Here is a 15,956-nt window from a genome sequence, read left to right as displayed (position 1 = left end):
GCCTCTATTAATAATATTTTTGTATTTCTAGAACTTCTTTCTCCCAGAATTTTAATGAAATAAGATTTATTTAATAGTGTAAAAGAAAGTAATTTTGTTTTGTAATAGAGTCAGAGGACCTGGGTTTAAATTTAAACTCTGCTACTTGATGCCTTTGTAATTTTGGTTATTTGGACTCTCTGGGCTTCAGTGTCTGTGTCTAAAATGTGGATTGGAGTAAATGTCCTTCAAGGTCCTTGTCCACTCTAAGTCTATGAGACTAGGCTTCCTTATATATAGTCATGTTGTTTGAAGAGTTCATTGTTTCTTCTAAGAGCTTTTCTTTTTCATTTAAGGTAGTTTCTATCTAGTCTGTGACTGAGATTTAAGACCTCCTTTCTCCTGTCATAGTCACAAGAGGGAATTTTAAAAAATCATCTTACTATTTACACATTAGTACAGTTTAAAAAAATCTAGATTTTTGATTTCATCTGTACAGGGAATCCCAGGTGAGGCAAGAAACTTCTTCCACCTATGCAGATTAGAGACAATTCTATATCTTGTTATAGGGTTGCTGGGGGGCACTGAGAGGCTAAGTGATTTATAGAGTCACCAAGCAGTAAGGTCACTTTCATCACTTAACCCAGGTTTTCCTGACCCTGAGGCTGACTCTCTGTTATGCTGTGCTACTGCTTATATTAGTTATACCTGCTGACATTGTGCCATTTTTAGTATCTATGCAGAATGACTGAATTTTAGAATTTCTAGTAAAAAGCAGAAACCAGGTTATTTTTTCCTATTTAGTAAAATTGATCTGAATGAAAACCAGAAACAAAGCAGTTACAGATTACTGTGGGGTAGCTCAAGTATTAAGCTATAACTAACTAATTTTGCCATCTAGTTTAGAAAAATATTTTGATGTCATTCTATTGCTCAAGTAATCTGCCATTTCTGTTCATTGATTTTTTTTTTGTGTATTTTTGTACAGGTCACTTTTCCCGTTCAACCCTTGATCTAGTTTCCCAGTCCCTAGACCTGCTCCATGATCTAGATCTAGGAAAGTCTCAGAATTTTGAAATGAAGATGGAGGAGGCCGTAGGAAAAGTTGAAGAACTTATTGAATCTACAGCCCCACCAAAGACATCTGAAAAACAAGAAACAGTCCAGACAGAAGATGGACCTATAGAACTGGAGTCTCATTCTCAGAAAGAAGGCGTGGGTGATTCTGCAGTTCTTTCATCAATGCCTTGCTTACTGATGGAATTGAGACGGGACTCCTCAGAGTCTCAACTGGCATCTACAGAAAGTGATAAACCAACAACTGGTCGAGTTTATGAGAGTGACTCTTCTAATCATTGCATGCTTTCACCTTCCTCCAGTGGACACCTTGCTGATTCAGATACATTGTCTTCCGCAGAAGAGAATGAGCCCTCCCAGGCAGAAGCTACTGTAGAAGGAGATCCTTCTGGAGTGTCTGGATCAACTGTTGGTCGCAAGTCTAGACGGTCCCGATCTGAAAGTGAAACCTCAACAATGGCTGCCAAGAAAAACAGGCAGTCCAGTGATAAGCAAAATGGCCGAGTTGCCAAGGTTAAAGGTCACCGGAGTCAAAAACACAAAGAAAGAATCCGGCTACTAAGGCAGAAGCGGGAGCTTGCTGCTCGCAAGAAGTATAACCTGCTGCAGGACAGCAGTACCAGTGATAGTGACCTGACCTGTGACTCAAGCACGAGTTCATCAGATGATGATGAAGAGGTTTCAGGGAGCAGCAAGACAGTCACTGCAGAGATACCAGGTAGAGGATGTTTTTTAAACTGAACAGTAAAGCGCCTGCCACCGTTTCTCAGCTGTCTGGCTCAGTTAGATGAGTGACATTTGAGAAAAACCAGGAGACCTGCAGCTCTGTGTAAATTTGAAGACTGCAGTGTATTAACAAGACATGGCCAATTAAAAAACAAAAACCAAACCTGTTCTGAGGTTTCCTGTGCACTTTTGCACACCAGCAAAAAATATATATATATTTAAATGGTAAATGACAGGGAAAAGACTTTTTAAGTCATGGAATTTCTCACAGATCTTTTTCTCTGTAAACCCATAAATGAACTCCCATCATTGCTTTTTAGTATTGATTAGACTTAATAATCGTTAAACAGCTTCATTATGATATACTTTTCTCCTGAAGAGTAGGCACCTTGTTTGATTTTACAGCAGCTGCACCTAAGTTTATGGTGTCTGAAATAACATGTTCATCTTTTACCTGAGTTTTCTCATAACTCCCTTATTTCTCAATATAGTGCTTGCTCCTTTTTATGTTTTATAATTCTGATACATATTTCAGTGCATGACAAGCTTAGTTGTTCTTGTTGTGCATTATTTCTGTGAAGCTGTCACTTATTTCATTAAGAAACTGTTTTTGCAAAATTTCCCCCTTAAGCCATCTATGCTTTAAAATTTGTTACTAACTTTTATGTTGCAAGGGTCTATAATTGATTATGCCTTTTGAAGTCTGCCTCTGCCATATTATTAGATGTGGCAAAACTATTATGGGGCAGCCTCAGAATTCATAGAATAAGAAAGATGAAGTCTTAAAGTTTCTAAGTTGATAAATCTTCCTTTCTGAGGAGACTCCTATAGCATGATCAGAATATTTTGTGAGCTGCCTAGCATCTATTTGATGATCTCAGATTTGCTTTTGAAACTCTAAAGAGGGGGAAGTTTTGGTTTTCCAAATTTTTGTGGGTGGTCATACTATTTCTTTCTACTTTTCTAAAGGATATTTGGGGTGTGCTTACCTCCCATAATAGAAAACAGCATATTGCTGATGTAAAAGGAGTTATTTAAAGGAAAACCGTTATGGTTAGCTAAATCCACAAAAGCCCAAACCTATATAAATTGCATAACAAGAATGATTGTAAAGCACTTTGTACATATTAAAGTGCTGAATAAATGATTATAAGAATAAAACATAATATCACTTGTACAATGTTATGCATATTAAACATGAGTTTTTCAGAGTCTTTAGAAATATTTGTCACTGTTTCACATTGAGTGAGTGGGGTTTGTCTCCCTATGGGAGCTTTGATATATTGTCATACTGGAGCTCCTGCTGGGAAGCGGGTTAAAATGATGAAAATGAAGGTCACCATTAACTAGAGAGAGGTAAAGATATTTTGAGTTGTTATAAGGTTAACTTTACGTCAGGGATTCTTAATCTTTTTTGATTCATGGACTTCCTCTCAGGATGTATTTAAATGCATATAGTAAAATACATAAGATTACAAAAGAAGCAAATTACATTGAAGTATATTTATCAAAAAAATTTAAAAGCACCTTCTGACTCTCCTAAACAAAGTCAAAGATTTCAGGAAAACAACTCCTCCTCTAGGCGATTTTTAATTTTTTATACTGAATAGTGACTTTACTAGTAGCAAAAAAGGAATGCCTTATAACAACTGTGAAAATCTTTCCTCATACATTCTGTTGGTGAATTCCATTGCTTATGCCCAGCCTACTTCATTTTATCCATACAATGACTTCCTGATACTTTTATTCTTTTAATTTTATTTAAATACATAGTTTTCAGGTTTATTATTTGCTGCTGTGACATAGAATGACCATACAGTTCTTCAAATGAAGATTTTTAAAAGTCTTTATTAAATAAATTGCTATTTGAATACCAGGCAGAATCCACATAAAGGTAGCATGAGGAATGACCTAATTCTTAATTCTCTCTGTTGATACACTTAATTCAAAAGCCAAATTTATGGTTCCATTTCCTAATAGCTTTGCTAGGGGGTAGTTTCATAACTTTTATTTTAAATCAGTCAATAAAAAATGTTGTTAAGTTTCCTATTTCCAGACAATTTATTAACTAAAAGAAAACAAAAGTTTATGATTTCTCTGAATACATTTCTGACTCACTGCAGTTCATATTGAGTAAGACTGATATGCAGTGAGTTTTAAAATAAGATGAGGGTAAAAATAATAATAGTTGAAATTTATATAATGCTGGAAGAGTGTCAGAATGCTTTCCTTATAGCACTTCTTTGCTATGTAGACAATGCAAGTTTTCATTCCTATATATAAATGAGGAAATTGAGGTGTAGGGAAGTGAAATGACTGCCCTGGTCAACAGCTGGAGCTAGGAATTGAACTCAGGTCTTACCCGTGCTCTTTCTTTATGCCACCACTGTATAACTTAGAATGTAAATGGGAGTTCAAGTTAGTCTGTGATTACCCTCTTTACTTTAACCATAAACTATATATCATGTGAATCTTTAATATTAGTCATCTCAACAAAATCATAATGCCATTGCTGAAATCATTTTGCTAGCATGCATTTATTTTTGATGTGCTTATTTATTTTGACATAGATAATACTTCAGGCTCCCAAGAAGAGTCATTGTGAATGTTTAGTATTAAAATGTTAAGCCTTATCTGCCCTAATGACAATTGTTCTAAGTTCAATTTGTAAAATTAGTAGTTAGGACACATTCCAAATGAACTTTAGTACAAAAACATGGAAAATGCAGGAAAAAATGTGTCCAGGCCAACAGTGAACTTGTGGACTGTTTGGTTGAGTTGTTTGGTAGAGTGTCCATGCAATTTCAAAATCAAGGATAGTGAAGTCATTTGAGGCTTTTTATTTGCCATTTATTTACATATAACTTGATGATTTAAGGAAAATTAGTGGTTTTTTGGCTTTTCTTGTTTAGAAGTGATCTTGAAAGTTAAAGGGAGAATGTATTTTTAAAATTCCAGCATGGTCCTAAATGTTTAGTGATTCTAAAAGAGTTTATGACTGATGGGCTTTCATTTTAGGAGTGTAAATAATCACTGGTTGAAATTCTGTATGTTTGTCCTTTAGAATTGAGTTTGTATTTGGGATAACAAATTATTATAGAGGTAAGAACTGTTTTATTTAGTGCAAGGGTTTAATTACTTGATTGCCAGCTAGGTTGCGCCTTGGTTCTATTTAAATGTCTGAAAAAGTTGTTTGTTTTCAAGGGTAAAAAGTCTCTTGACAAATTTATTCAATGTTTTAGATAGTTGATTTGGAGAATAATTGTGAAGAGATAGTATAAGAATAGAGTATTTTATAGTGAACATTACATTTAATAATACTTCATACTTAAAAAAGGTTTATCTTTGAGGAACAGAAGTTCTTTATAAAAATAATGTGATTACTGGATTATCTAATATTTTGCCATTAGCTTCTTTTAAAGCCTTCTTGTTTTTAAGGAACTGCTTTTTAGAATTCTGGATCTAAATTAGATTATAAATAGGTTCTTAAAGTCTGTTCAATTCATATGGCTCTTTTAAAATAGTATACAGAGAGAAAAAGTTAGATTTTTGGTCTAACTCAAGAAATGTTAATGCTTTGGAGAAGTAATCAATGATGCATTAGTACATTTCCAGAGAAAACAAAAATGAAGGTTTTTTCACATACCTATATAATTACTTTAAAAAGACATCTTGGGTAATTCCCTTGCCCTTTGCTTTAAATGTTTTCATTATTTAAATGATAGTGTGGATTCCTTTAAGTGATAATATCTGGGTAGTGCTTGTGTCTTAGATTTGCAATAAGCCTCTGATAATTTTCTCTTGGTGGAAGTCTTTTGCTAACTTCTTTAATTTATATTCATCTTTTTTAGTTGTTAGTTCCTCATTTTCCTCACTTGTTTGTCTTAGTATAGATAATTCTTCCATAAAGGAAGCAAGTAACTCTTAAATGTTTTGGTGTATAAGAATGCAAAGTGTAGTGCAAACTCTTGAAATAGACATTGCCTTTTTTCAAGAGTATGAGAGAGTTGATAGTAGATTGTGTATATGAATCTAAATCAGAACAGATTCACCTATTTTTTTGGCCTTTTATGATTTAACCCAGTATTTATTGCCATCCGCAACTAACTGTCTTTGCAGATTGTCTCCATTCTCCACTGCGCCCCCATCCATTGCTCAACATTCTTTCAGAAATGCAGACAGAATCTCTGATGTGATGCAATCAAAATATCCACTTTACTATTTTTAAATTATTCATTTAGTTTTATTTGCCCAACCTTTATCTTAGGGTCAAACTCCTTAAAGTAAATATGGTGTTTTTGAAATTCCAATTTGTGCAGTCTCAAGTCATTTTAATCATCAAATACTGCATGCTGCTTTGGACATTTGTTAACTATGAAGAAATCTAAAAATTATTTCTGATAAAAGGACTTATAGTTTACAAATCCACCAATTGTGTCAGTAGAAATATTCATGCATATAGAACAAGCCATTTATAATTGAAAATATATAAACACATCCATTTTGAAACAAAGATACAATAACATTATGGTATTAGTGACCCCCACCCTCATACCCCCACCCCCTCTCCTGCCCCAGGTTGCTTTTCTTGAAAGCACTTAAATTCTTTCAGATAATAGGTTACTGTCTACTTGCTCATCAGTTTTGTGTCCACCTGGCCATTAGCATTGTTTATGCTATTTTCCTGAGTTAGCATGTCTTAATAAATATAATGTTCTGACTTAATGATGTCTTATCAAATGGCCTCAATGTCTTTAAAGCTGGCTTCAGTCGTGCTGGGGGATCTGGAGGAGCGACCAGGGAAATTCCAGGATTGCTTGACAGGGGCACCGTGTGGGATAGGAACTGCATAGGCAATGTCCTGGAAGAGGCCATGAACTGCTTTGCCGAGATGCAGAGGCAGACAGAGGAGAAATTTCGCATGTGGATAGAAAAGCTAACTCGCCTGGACACTGAGGAAGAAAGCAAGCAGCAACTGGAACCCAGGGAACCTAAAATGCAACTAGTTGGCCAAAGAATTCCCCCTACCACTCAATCAGGTGCATCTATACAGATCCCTGAGAACCACGTTCTTCCACAGCAGCCCTTCACTTCTTATGTGAGCTGTCAAAATATTGATACTACGTTAGAGTTTCCGACGACTTTTAATAACAATTTTCCAACTAACTTTTCAGAAAATGGAAATATTGCAGAGCATGATTTGAATCAGTCTCAGACTTAAAATAAGTCTTAAAAGCTTCTTTGGATTATGTTAAAAAAAAAACACACAACATACTTTTTCTCCCTATGAGTTCTTTTTCCCTTTTATGTTTTTAAATACAATAATAATAAATGTTTTATTTTAAGAAAAATTTTATGTGCTAATAATAAGCAAAACAAACAAAAAATCACCAAAGTTTGGTCAGATATAATCTTGAATCCTTGTTATATATTCTTGTAACATTAGTTATGTTTATTATACTATAATAGAAAAATATTCATCTGTATGCATTTTGCATGCCAAAAATTATAGGGAAATTTAACATTTCAACACTTAAGGAATCCCATTGCACCCAAATGGTATTGAGCATTTGATAATTACATATATATTTATTTGTACTTACATTCTGCAGTTTAAACTTCCCTAAACATCATTGTTCCTCTCCTTATTCCAATTTGGCAGATCATATAAAATAATCTTACCTCAAAGGTTGTATAAGTAATGAATGTGCATGACAATTTGATGTTCCATTAATCCATGTACCATTTAATCACTCATTTTTATTCAGTAGTATTTTGTAAATTCCATTGCTACATAATTAAAGTAACACATTCACATGAAGGAAAAAGTACCAAATTCATTCATCAAATATTGAGTACCTTCTAGGTGCTCTAGGAGGCCAAAAGATGAATGAACAAAACAACAATCACTTCCTTCAAAAATCTTGACTTCTATTTAGAAAAAAGTGATTGTGTCTTATATTGGTATCTAGATGAATGTGTATCTTTAAGGATTCAAAGCAGAAGCTAGGTAACTTTTACTAAATTTTTGCGGGCTACAATTATATTCTGACCTAAATGCATACATTTTTCCATGATCTTTTTAGAGTAGTCTAATTAAAAATCTCATTTACTAATAGGTACTTTTAAATGTAATGGTCAGTTAACTAAGTGATCTATTATTTGAATTTAGTTTTATTAGACTTGGAATTAGTAACCCATAGATATAAACATATACACACATTAGAACCTCTGTAGGGCACATTACAGTAATTGCGGTGGCTTATCACAAGTTTAAATTATTATGCCATGGTAGATATTACTAGAATATACAAGATTCCAAAAGACTGATTTTTATTTTTCAAGTTTTTATGAATAGACACATTGAAAATATTGATGTTTAAAAAAGGAGAAAGTGTATAATAGGAATAAATTATTTTGGGCCTTTACCAATAGTTCTCTTTTTTTCTGTTTGTGTAATTTTTTTGGTTTAGCCATGAAAATTATTCTTTAGCTCATTCTTAAAAATTATATCAAGTATATATACGTTTAAATATAGTTAATCAACTTTGGAGGATATTTTAATGGATGATAAAGTTTCAGTTGTGATTTGAGGAATGTCTTAATTATGTATTTTAGAAATTGAGAGATGAATAGACAGGTTCTATTTGGAGTTTGTTTCCTAGATCATTATAATTTGTGAACTTAGTTTAGAACCTGCCAACAGATTGTGTTTAGAATGAAGTCAAAAGAAAATTATTTTCTGTGTTGAAATCCAGAGCATTTATTTGCAGTTTGTAAATTAAACCTAGAAAGTTAATGTTTTTAATATACTTCCTGCCCAAACTGTTTTCTCTCATTTTCATTTTTTTGGTGGTTTCAAATTGAAAAATAACTTTGTGATTTCTTCTACCCTTCCCATGTAGCTACCTCCTTCATTTGTCAAAAGTTTTGAACATGAGAACTGAGATTGAAATGGGTAGGAAAGGTGGAAACTTGAGATATAAGACCTCTTTAACCTCTTAAATTTTACAGGCGATAAGCTTTGTTCTTTTATAATTGTTCTCAGAGAATGCAAAGGAGTCAAGAAACATCCGTTGAAATTAAAACAAGTTGAGAAAGATTAAAAATTTAATATTTTTTTATAAAATGCCTATGTGAAAGATTTCCTATAGATAATTTTTGATAATAGGGATAGAATTTTAAAAAGAGTTCAGGTAACCTGCTGCTAGTTTCTCATATAATTTTAGGTATGGATTTTTCAATGTAAACTACACAGCCCTTTGAATTAAATTATATGTACATTTCCCTAAAAATTATACGATGTATGTTATTTTAAACTATATTTTAAGTATTTATAGTTGTAGGTAAATTTAAAAAATAACTGGTTTTGGTATGGCTAAAATTTAGTGTATTCTCAGGTGATACTGAGATTTTTCAGGGAAGTTTTTAGAATATAATAGCTTTTATTATGTATAAATTTTTAGAGGTAAAGCAAATTAAATTTTTTCAGCATGTTAACAACTACTGACTTTTCCACGTCTGCACAAGCTGCTTTAAACAGTTGTATGGTTTTTTTGTTGTTGTTATTTTTGTTTTTTTGGTATATCACCTAATGTTTGACCTATTAAGCATGTTCTGAAATATTTTTTATTTCTAAAAATAAAACTTTTAAGCATTTTACAAAAGAAAGACTGACATGTAGACTTGAACCAAGTAAGTAGTTGCTTAGTATTATTGACCTGATTTGTTGATTGATTTTGCATATAATGAATAGTACCATTGTTACATTGGATTTGGTATGATCATCTGGTTTCTTTGCATTGTTAGAAAACACAGAGTTAAATGGAGTGGATGGAATGTTTCTTAAAAATAAGTCTTAATACTTTTCTTTGGTATTTAAGTAGGAGTAATTTTTTTGTATTAAATGAAGCTCATAAGTACTGTGTAGCTCCCACTATAACAATGTTTAGATATAGTAGTGAAAGTTTTAGCAAAAAGGGGAAAGGAACTTAAAAAAAACAAAGCAGTTCTAACAGTTTAATTAATGGGAACCTGCCACACCCCCTAGAACATTATATAACTTTTTACCTTTCAAAAATAGGTCTTGACTTTTTCTCATTTGAAAAGTTTAATATTAGGATAACTTTGTAGCAGAAACATTTAATTGATGTAATTTTAAAAACCTGATCAATTTTGCTTACTGTGCCTTGAATATATCTTAACATGTTACTATTTTAAAGAATATTATTTTGATAAACAAACTTAGAAGAATCTCAGCGACTAAGGGTGTTCAAATCCAAACAGTTAATTATCCTGTCTACAACATCCTGAAGTGGTCCACTTGAAGGCCTCCAGTGATTGAGGAGGGACCCACTACCTCCTGAAGGCAGCCCATTCCACTTTTGGGCAACTCTGATTGTTAGGAAGCTTTTTGTTAACATCAAACCTAAATTTGCCTTCTACCTATTGCTTTATCTTCTATGGCCAAATAAAACAATCATATCTCTTTTTCTGTCTGACAATCCTTACATATATGTGAGGTCTGTTATTTTGTGTTGCGTGAGTCTTTTCTTTTGCAGGCTCTCTGTCCTAACTTCCTTTATCATGTCTTCATATGGTTGATATTGGAGCCCATCATCTTTTGGTCATTCTCCTATGGATGGATTGTTATTTCTGGGTTCATTCTCTTTCCATTTTTTGTGATCTATGAATGCTATTTGGAAATTCCAAAAGTGAAGTCATGTCTCTACAATGACTCTGCTCTTCACAATGGGCTATTTCTGTGGTCCTCCGATTAAAAGTACTGTTAACTCTCATTAGTGCAAATAATGAACCCTCCTGAAACGGTCACATTATTCAAATTTGCCCTTGATTTTTTGATTGGGCTGAAACTAGTCACCATATTTTACATAATTATAACTTGAAATAGGGCAAAATCAGAAATACATGTGATGAGGGCAGCTGGGTAGCTCAGTGGATTGAGAGCCAGGCCTAGAGACGGGAGGTCCTAGGTTCAAATTTGGCTTCAGCTACTTCCCAGCCGTGTGACCCTGTGCAAGTCACTTGACCCCCATTGCCTACCCTTACCACCCTTCTGCCTAAGTCAGAAGGTAAGGGTTTAAAAAAACAAAAAAAAACATGTGACAGCTTCAGAGATTCATTATTCACTCTAAAATATAACTTTGTAAGATAGCATTTGTTTTTTAGTACATTTTAAAGTTGAAATTTAGATGCTATTTCCTTCATATCATTCTACTTTGGGAATATTCTCTTAAATGTTAGAAATGTGCTCTATTCTGACTGTTATCCTATAAGGTCCAGTTTTAGGGAAAAACTCCCCTTCCTTCAAGCTTTTAAATTAATCTAGTTTTGATTGAAGTATTTGTGAATAAAATCCTATTCCCATACTTTCCCTTTTTCTCCTTTATGGGTACATACAGAATTCAAGAGCATTTTATTGGAAAAATATGTCAGACAATTGTTTCATTTAGTAGCAGCTTATTTTTCTAGGAGAGGAAAGGATAAAAATGACCATGCTATAGTATCTTTGATGACATGATGAATTTTTTCCCCCCAAAAGATGCAAGCCACAAGATGATTTTTGCCTGGTTCACGTAAACTGTCTAGTATATCAGTTTTCTGATAATCCTTTGACTGTAACAAGAAAATCAAAATGATTCTGAAAGCCATTCATTTTAGAAGATTTAATTTATGTATGTTTTAGAAATACCTTAAAAACCCAACTCAAATTTTACAAGGAATATATTAGAGTAGTTGTCGAATTATTAGTCTGAATTTAATTTTTTGCCATGTGCCCCAGAAAAAATAAGTGATGAAATTGAAAGCATATCATTGAAATAATGATTTCTATCCTCAGGGAATTGTTAATTTTGTAGAAATCTTTCTTTGAAGAACTGTCTTACAAATTATAGTTGATATTTTATATCATTTCTGCAGATTCAACTGGAAATTTTATACCTCTGAGTATGTGTAGTATATACTTGCTTTATTTATCTTTAGAAGTATTGTTTCTTTATCAAGATTGATTTAAACATCCTCTTAGAACAAGTTTACATAATTTAAAGATTTTGATGTATAAGAAAACAGTAATTCATCATTTGTGGGGAAGGGATGATAGCAGCTTGAAGTAATAGTGAATATTGTCTATTTCTAAGTACAGAATATGATTTTAGAGGAACAAATGAGAAAACTTATATACATCCAAATAAGTGTCACCTTGGAAATGAGGTCCTTTGGTAGGCCATACTTAATTCACTGATGTCTAAAGTATCTTGAGAACTCCCTCTGAAATTTGCCCTTAGTCACTTGGCCACGTTGTTTCATATATCCTTACAGGTGGCAAAGCTACATTCTTTGAAGGTAGATTTGTATTTGAAGGTGGACTATCATTGGTCAGAAAAAGAATATGTCTTAAGAGAGAGTTATACTTTTCCAATTCTGGGAACATATTAAATGTGCTTTGAGCAGTGGCAGTATTATTGGAAGAAGGGTAACCTTCTATATGCACATCCTGCCAAGGGGTGGTGCACCCATGGATGTTTAAAACTACAATTTTATTATTTTATAGTTATATCTTGTATATGTATTTACCTAAATTAGCTGACATAAGTATATACAACACTTAAATTTATTGAGGTGAGCCAACCTAAAAAGTATTTTAAAGCAGTGCTTCGTGAATTAGCAGGGTCCATAGGATTAAGGAGTTTCTAATATAAATGGACAAATTAGGAGATTCCAAATTAGGGCTTCTAAATCTAGGCTCATTTGGAGAGAAAAAGATAAAAGTATAGCTTTCAGATTAATGACATAAAAGCACTTCCTCTGAATTTCCTTTTACCAAAGGTGAACAGGACTACATTTTCACTCATCATTTTGCTATTTTCTAGATCACCAGAAGGAAAATATCTTGTAGTTTCAGATAATTTTAGAGCAGTATTCAGATAAGCATTGCTTGTTTTCATTTTACCTTCTTAGGTAAATAAATAAGCAAATCTATCCCTCTGATATATTTTAAAAAGGTTTTGTGGCTTTTACTCATGCATAGTTTCTTTTGGGAAAAATTGACCCACTCCTCAGAACAGAATATGAGAATTCCATTAATACTACTTCTGATCTTTCAGCTGTTTTGTTATGTCCATGAATTCTGTTCTGGACTTTAGAGCCTTTGCCTGTCTTTTTCAGATTTACCTGTGTCAAGGAATAACAAATAATTTGCAAGGTACTATGTAAGTACAAAAATAACAATAATTATAAATGAAGTCAAGGTGACAGTTCAGATCAGAACTCTGATACATGCTGGTTGTGTGACTCTGGGCATATCACTTAATGTCTCAGTACCTCAAGCAGTTCTTCAAAAACTATAACTTGCAGAAAGTCAATCAAGCATTTATTAAGTGTCTACTATGGGCAAGGAACTTTCTGTGTTTGGAGATACAAAGAAAGGTAAAAAATCCTTGCTCACAGTTGCTGATCTGCATTGGTAAAGGCACTGGGAAGATCCCCCACACCAATAAAATCACAGGCCCAGTCTCCTAAAATCCTTTTAGTTTCTTCAGGATAAAAAAAAGAAATTAATATAATGCTTTTGATGGCACATATGACTAGCAAAATGCTGGTTTACTTGAACTATATTATAATCATGAAGGTTTTCACATTTTTAAGAGGATTTCCTTTGATCATAAATTTAGCATGAGTAAATTTCCTGAAAAGAGCATTTAAACAACCTAAAGTTTTTAAGAGATGTGAGCGTTGCAATAGGAAGCTAATACATATTTAAACATAGCCTATTAATTTTCTAGTTACATCCAAATATTTCTTTGAGCTAATCTGATTTCATTTATCAGATTTACTGAGATATTTTCTTTGTAAACCACAGTGAAAAGTTGAATAGAAAATATGAAGAAGGAGCATACCTCCTTATTATTTTTTAAAAAATAATCCTTACCTTCTGTCTTAGAATTGTTACTGCATATTGGTTCCAAGAGGGAAGAACACTAAGGGCTAGGCAATGGAAATTAAGTGACTTGCCTAGGATCACACAGGTAGGACGTGTACGAGGTCAGATTCAAACCCAAGACTCTAGACTTGACTCTCAGTACACTGAGCCATCAGCTGCACATCCTCCACTCCCCCCTTTAGTTGATTTTGCTCCAGTTTCTTTTTTGTGGTCCATATAGACACTGTGCAGTAGAATTAGTTGTACACAATCTGATAGGTCCAGGTCATTCCTTTGACCACAGATTTTAAAATGTAAAAAATATATCAGACTAATTACAAGCTTTCTTGTTGGTATGAGCTAATATCTTTGCCTAAAATCTCATTTATTTGAGTGATACCATGATCAAGTCTGTTATCCATGCCATACCCCAGCCTGGCTAAATATATTTCTTGAGGTTGAAGAATTAAAATTTAATTTCAGGCTTACTGAGTTTTCTTCATCTTGCAAATAGATTTAGCACATCTTCAAACATGGTTTACCTAATGATTCATTTCTGAAAAATTGTATGAGACCAAATATATAAAAGAAATAATTTATAAATAGAATTAGAAGCAGCTAGATAGCACAGTGAGTAGAGTACTGGGTTAGAATCAGGAAGGTCTGAGCTAAAATCTAACCTCAGATGCTTCCTCTGTGACCCTGGGCAAGTCATTTAACTGCTGCCCTCAAGTTTTTTCAGCTGTAGAGATAATATCAACATCTACCTCACAGGGTTGTTGCAAGGATCAAATGAGATATTTGTAAAGCAGTTGGCACATAGTAGGTGCTTAATAAAGGCTCATTTCTTGCCCTTTTATTTAATGTATCCTAATGCAAATTTCTTTGTAAAACAGAACAGTCGCTTAATTTGTCTTTTTATCTTGTATTCCCAACTTTCATATTCAATATTGAAATGGTCCAGTTGGAGAGGAGTAACTTTTTACAGTAGGAGGGGGGTTAGGTGCCAGCACTCGATCACAGTATCTTAGATTTGGAATACATAGGATGTCTCTCTGACAACCTCTCATTTTACAAACAAGGAACTAGATAAGTTAAATGACTTGCCCATGCAAACAGCAAGTGGCACAATAGCAGAATTTGAAATGAGATGCTCTGACACTAAATTCAATATTGTTTCTGTTGTCCTGTTAGAGTGCCTTTCACAGGGTAGAGTTGGTAATTTTTTTGAGCCCGATAGGTATTGTTAGTCCATATAAATTGCACATATCTTATCATTCTTTTAAATTATATGTATTTTTGTTCATTTGGTTCCAAGTCTTTGTGACCCCATTTGGGGTTTTCTTGACAAAGATACTGGAATGGTTTGCAATTTCCCTCACTAGCTCATTTTATGGATGAGGAAATTGACAAACAAGATTAAGTGACTTGCCCAGTGTCTGAGGCCAGATTTGAACTCAGATCTTCCTGATTATAGGCTCAGTACTATGGTAACTGCACCATCTACCTACCTCTAAATTATATATGGATTTAACTTTTAAGGCTTAAAGCTGCACTATGACTTTTGGGACATATTGTATGTAGCTCAAACTACTACACAGGCAATTGTGGTTAAAATTTTTTTTGGTATAACTGGTATTTCAGAATTGATTCACAGATGAATTCCCTTTAGAAATATATTCAAAACTTCTTTAAAAGCAATTGAGAAGGGGGCAGCTGGGTAGCTCAGTGGATTGAGAGCCAGGCCTAGAGACGGGAGGTCCTAGGTTCAAAGCTGGCCTCAGACACTTCCCAGCTGTGTGACCCTGGGCAAGTCACTTGACCCCCCATTCCCTACCCTTACCACTCTTCCACCTATAAGTCAAATACACAGAAGTTAAGGGTTTAAAATAAAGAAAAAAAAAAGCAATTGAGATAAGTATTAGAAGGCAAATTAGACTTAATCTAGTCATCAGATACCCAGAGAGTTTATGAACAGATTCCCTTTTCTTGGCTTCTCTTTGAATACCTTCAAATACATTAAAGTTAATGGTGGTAGAAAGTATAAATCAAGCTTGAATCCATCCAATCATCAAAATATATTTAATGTGATGTTACTATAGCATAACAGGTTTCTACAAAATGAAGGCAACAATCAAGATTATTTTCTTCAGTAATGAAGTTCTATTTACATTCAATTTTAATATTTTAGGGAGAATGTTATTGGACTATTCCTTTTCCTTACTGTATTTTCAGT

The 15,956-nt window shown here is 33.5% G+C and overlaps 1 protein-coding gene across 2 annotated transcripts in view; it reads left to right on the top strand.

Annotated features, from left to right (window-relative positions):
* Nucleotides 1-1,041: 1,041 nt before the first annotated feature.
* C1H18orf25 (chromosome 1 C18orf25 homolog) overlaps nt 1,042-15,956 on the top strand; it is a 42,926-nt gene continuing 28,011 nt past the window's right edge. Inside the window, exon 1 of one of the 2 annotated variants that reach the window (XM_044657833.1) lies at nt 1,042-1,774. In XM_044657833.1, the coding sequence (XP_044513768.1) occupies nt 1,057-1,774 (718 nt within the window). In that variant the 5' untranslated portion in view covers nt 1,042-1,056. The remainder of the gene's footprint in view (nt 1,775-15,956) is intronic. The other variant, XM_044657832.1, reaches the window with a different exon arrangement.

The sequence above is a fragment of the Gracilinanus agilis genome, chromosome 1, assembly GCF_016433145.1.
Source record: "Gracilinanus agilis isolate LMUSP501 chromosome 1, AgileGrace, whole genome shotgun sequence".
Lineage (NCBI taxonomy): Eukaryota > Metazoa > Chordata > Mammalia > Didelphimorphia > Didelphidae > Gracilinanus > Gracilinanus agilis.
The sequence above is the reverse complement of the archived record's forward strand: the minus strand, read 5'-3'. Positions and strand labels throughout refer to the sequence as shown.